Source organism: Saccostrea echinata, unplaced genomic scaffold, assembly GCF_033153115.1.
Source record: "Saccostrea echinata isolate AGI-Se365-2 ecotype Australia unplaced genomic scaffold, CSIRO_AGI_Sech_v1 ptg000064l, whole genome shotgun sequence".
Taxonomy (NCBI): Eukaryota; Metazoa; Mollusca; class Bivalvia; order Ostreida; family Ostreidae; genus Saccostrea; species Saccostrea echinata.
Genome location: NW_026889813.1, coordinates 3,744,840 through 3,749,223, shown reverse-complemented (window position 1 = coordinate 3,749,223; position 4,384 = coordinate 3,744,840). Strand labels below are relative to the sequence as shown.

The following is a 4,384-nucleotide window of genomic DNA, read 5'->3' as shown; positions in this document are numbered from 1 at the left end:
TCAATGAACATTTTCACTAGGCCTAGTAATAAGTTATGTTTGGAAAGAGTGGGGGAGTACACCTCTCCCCCACATACTACAGAAAACCGACAATTCGCATATTTCTGGACCTCATACATCATAAAATAGGAGGAGCCGTGTTATTTCCTGTAATGACCTCAACTTTATTCAATTACATGTACCACATAATAATAATACTTTCTCCAATGACCACTCACAATGTGTCCGTAAGACAAAGGGGTTTACGGAGAGTATGGCAAACCGAAAATCCTTGGCTTGCAAAGATAAAGATAACTTAAAAAAAACAATTATTTTTTTTTTTACAATTGAATACTTGCATGCAATCAAAGAGGTTGTTTTACTCTCTTTAAATGTTGGTAAATTGATGTCTATCATCAATAATGGCGTTGAAATAAACCAATTGTTCTTTATAATTGGCATCCGTAACATGAATAAAATATTACAAAAATAAAGAGCATGAACTAAGAGTTTTTTTTCTTTTATTCAACATTTGGTACAAACAAAAGATAGCAAATAACATTTAAGTAAAGCAATGAAATATCAGGGAGGGGAGAATCGGAAAGAGTAGAAAGATAAAACAAAGATAAAATTAAATACTATATCCATGGATTTCACAAGCACTATTTTAATGAGAATTTTCTGTAATTCTTCATGATCAAACAATATTCAATTCATTCGAATAGCTACAAAATGTTTGAGACTCTATACAGCTAAAAAAGATTCAATAAAAACAAAGGCACTAAATCCGCACGATCTGTATACGTTAATATATCTGCTAAAATCATTCCGAGTCTTTTCTAATTTTTTGAAAAATGTTTTTTTTTAATTTGTCATTTTACCACAGGTTACAGACTTTACAGCTTAGATTTTTAGCAATTCCAAATTCCTTGCTGCCCATCCCTCGGAATGTGACGGGGGAAAACCTGCCAATCCTATCATGAACAACTCGGTTAACGTCCACAATATCTGTGTAAAATACTTCTATGTTCGCACCCAAAGTTACGTACAATTTTCCATTGACAATCTTCAAGAACGGGTTATTGAAGATGTTAATTTGCTTCAAGTTCCTCTGGCAGAAATTGTCAACGACTGACCCTGGACGTGCAACAACAAGTGTGACGTAATGATCCCGAAGGTTGTGACAATAAAAGTCAACAAAATAAATATTCTGATGGACGTTAACGATGAAGGAGGAGTTGACCATCAGACGTTGATTTCCGAAGTAAGAAAATGTTGGAGGCTTTTTAGTCTTCTTGTGAAGACTAGCATTGAAAAAAAGCCCCATCAGATTCCCGTTAATGGCGGATCCCGGCGTTCCGTTGAAGTCCTTTCTGTATGGGATCATAAAACCGTTGTATTTAAGACGGATTCTGTCCCAGTACGCAGTAGCCTTGTCACGCCACATGGCCGGCAGGGGAGCGAAGCGGCGATCTCTTTTGCAGATCACCTCCACGCTTTTGTCATATAGCATCGTCAGCTGCTGATCTGTCAAAACTTTAAAAATAGGAGATACAAGTTAAAAATGACATCTTCCAAGAAGATAACAACTCACGGCCTTCAAGGAACAGATTACAAAGAAATCACAATTCGAATCGAGAATATATTTAAAATACAAAAATGTGCATACTATTTAGTTTGCTGATATCGCTTGAAAGAAAAAGTTCCTTAAAATTGACAAATATCAAGTAGTTCTACAAAGGTATAGATAGTTTATCAATTTATAAACTGGAGTATAATCGATAATTCTCGTTTATTTTTTATCCACGTAAATATTTTATTAAAACTTACATGTACCCTCGCTGGAGGTCATTTTAAAATTCTCTCTGGACGTCTTGGTTTTCTAGTGACAGACTGAAAAAAATAAATGAATGAAATAACACAATAGTAATAAAATTTTATAGTTCATACAATGAAATTTGTTTTTATGTCACGTTTTATTCCTTTTTTTATGTCTTAAATGAACAATAACAGTCATAAAACCTTCATAAGAAATTGATATTTTTTACACAGTAATTACATGTACAATCTTCAACAAACACTGAATGTGCATCGGCAGTGCCCATATCTTTACTTTCCATAACATGGGCAAACATTTACATGACAAACCTGGGGTGGGAGCATTAAAAAAAAAAGATTTGTGACTAGATGCACGTGTACATCTTAGTACGTATATTTTATCGAACTTCTTTGGTTATTTGTGCATATTTCATGCTTTTATAACATGAAAACATTACAGTATACATGTTTCTTTGATATTAACGTATCGAGTCAAGTTCTTTCGATGACCCTTTTAAAAAATTTCAGCACAATAAATATTGTTAGGTTTTTTTTATTTCAATGCATGTATATGTATGTACTTTGTACATCAATATGCCTATAATTAAAGGGGCTGATCCAAGTGTTCCAGTTAGGGGAGGCAAATGGTCAAAAATTTTGTTTTTCTTTCTTTCTTTTTTTTTTTTTTTTTTTTTTTGATAGAAAATATTACTTAAAAGTAAAAAAAAAATCTATCGTTTTATTTGTCTGGTCAATTTGGTCAAATGCTACATATGCAAGTTCAAAAATGGGTCAAAGTACATTCCTTTCAATTCTTTGCATATTGATTAAATCCGTTTTAAATCTGATGCAAATAAAATTGCCCCCCCCACCCCCCACCCCTATCACCACCACACACGCGCCTCAAATTTTCTCAGTAATTATGTTGAAAATTCTGCTGTGAACGTGCTGAAAGTGTTTTCATAAGATTTTTAGATTTTTTTTAAAATAAAATTCTTAAAGCTATATATGGCTACATGTATATCGTATCTGAGCTAAAAAATGATAATAGGAGATTAGTGTAGATTTACATGATATATATGTTATTTACGTTCAAATTAAAATTTTCACCCATTTTGAACTCGAATAAATTCACGTTTCTTTAATTAAATTTAATAATTGTCTTTTATTTAAATGTGGAGTCGATATTAAATAAATCGGTTATTGTTTTAATCTTGTGATATCTTTGAAACGCGGTTGATTTAAATTGTGTAATTTACAAATAAGTCCTATCTTTTTATAAAGTTATAAATCAAATAGAAAGATATTTTTAATTCTGGTTATTTGAACTTAGTCAAAACTTGCCATATATGACTTTTGCACACTTCTTTGTAATACTTTGACCCTCTCTAGTATTCCGTCCTACTTTATACCAAAGGGTTTTTATTTGTCAATTTGAATGTACACCACAAGAAAACTGATTTTTTTTTTTTACACATATTCTATATGATCCAATAATTCTTGAGAATTTTTTTTAAAATTTTCTTTTATTATCTCCCCTTGGAAAGGAGCATGATTTATCATTTGAACACAGATTCCCTTAAAAATTGTCTATTTTGAGCTGAAATTTTATTGGTCCATTGGTTCTGGAAGAAGGGAATTGATGGGCCACAATGCTAACTTGATACAACTTGGCCATGCTGTTCTTCATCAGGTGATTTCAAAATCATTTAAATATTTCCCCTCTTTATTCCTATGAAAAAATATGGACCCCATATTGTGACTCTGCATACACAGCATTTAAAATTTAATTTTAAAATGATGAATTATGACAGATGTAGAGTGTTGAGAAAATAAAACGATTTTTGCGATATAAACAGTTGAAGGGGTCCGTATCCCATTTATTAATGGATCCGCCCGTAAGCGAATACATACTGCACTTGATGCCAAGTAGGTCTACGTACATGTAGTAGCCTCAGTAGGCCACGGTCTGACCAGTGGTCACTTCCACAAATACATGTACATTGTTGTAATTGTAGAAGACCACTAATTAATACACTTAGTATTGTTTACTCTGAATCAGAGACGTGAACTATATATAATTTCAAACAAGTCTAAGACGAATACAGATCCTTGATGATGAAACGTAAGGTATATTATATATAATCTAAAAATTCAAATTTACCTCCGTCTTCGTGCACTTCGAAAAAGCACCTTGGTGAGTAAACAGGAAATTACGTTTACGCGATTTTGGTGTCGACGGACAGCAATATATTTTCCGGAATATCCCCTTTCAGAATACTCAACTGCGACTTAGAACTGATCGGTCATGTTGATTTTTGTTTAGATGTGTGTGTGTGTGCGTGTGGAAAGGGGAGGGGGGGTCTATAGATTGATTTGGATAATAAACCAAATAGTAATACACAACGTATCTATATTTTTAAAAAAATGTAAATTATGTGAATAATCCCCCCCCCCTCCCTCCCAAAAGACTGGAGAACAAAGTCAAAGTCACGTACTTTTTCTCATGTAAATATGTGATTCAGTGTTTCAATTCTGTTTTCCCCCTTTATTCAAAGGCATTTGATTTGAAAAGCCACTCTTTAAT

The 4,384-nt window shown here is 32.9% G+C and overlaps 1 protein-coding gene across 1 annotated transcript; it reads right to left on the bottom strand.

The window, feature by feature from the left end:
* Positions 1 to 560: 560 nt before the first annotated feature.
* LOC133175788 (phytanoyl-CoA hydroxylase-interacting protein-like) lies at positions 561 to 3,980 on the bottom strand. The gene is made up of 3 exons (XM_061310904.1): positions 3,962 to 3,980; positions 1,810 to 1,872; positions 561 to 1,515 (listed from the first exon to the last, which is right to left on the bottom strand). The coding sequence occupies exons 2-3, from the start codon at positions 1,829 to 1,831 to the stop codon at positions 857 to 859; spliced, it is 681 nt and encodes a 226-aa protein (XP_061166888.1). The 5' UTR covers positions 1,832 to 1,872; positions 3,962 to 3,980; the 3' UTR covers positions 561 to 856.
* Positions 3,981 to 4,384: the final 404 nt, after the last annotated feature.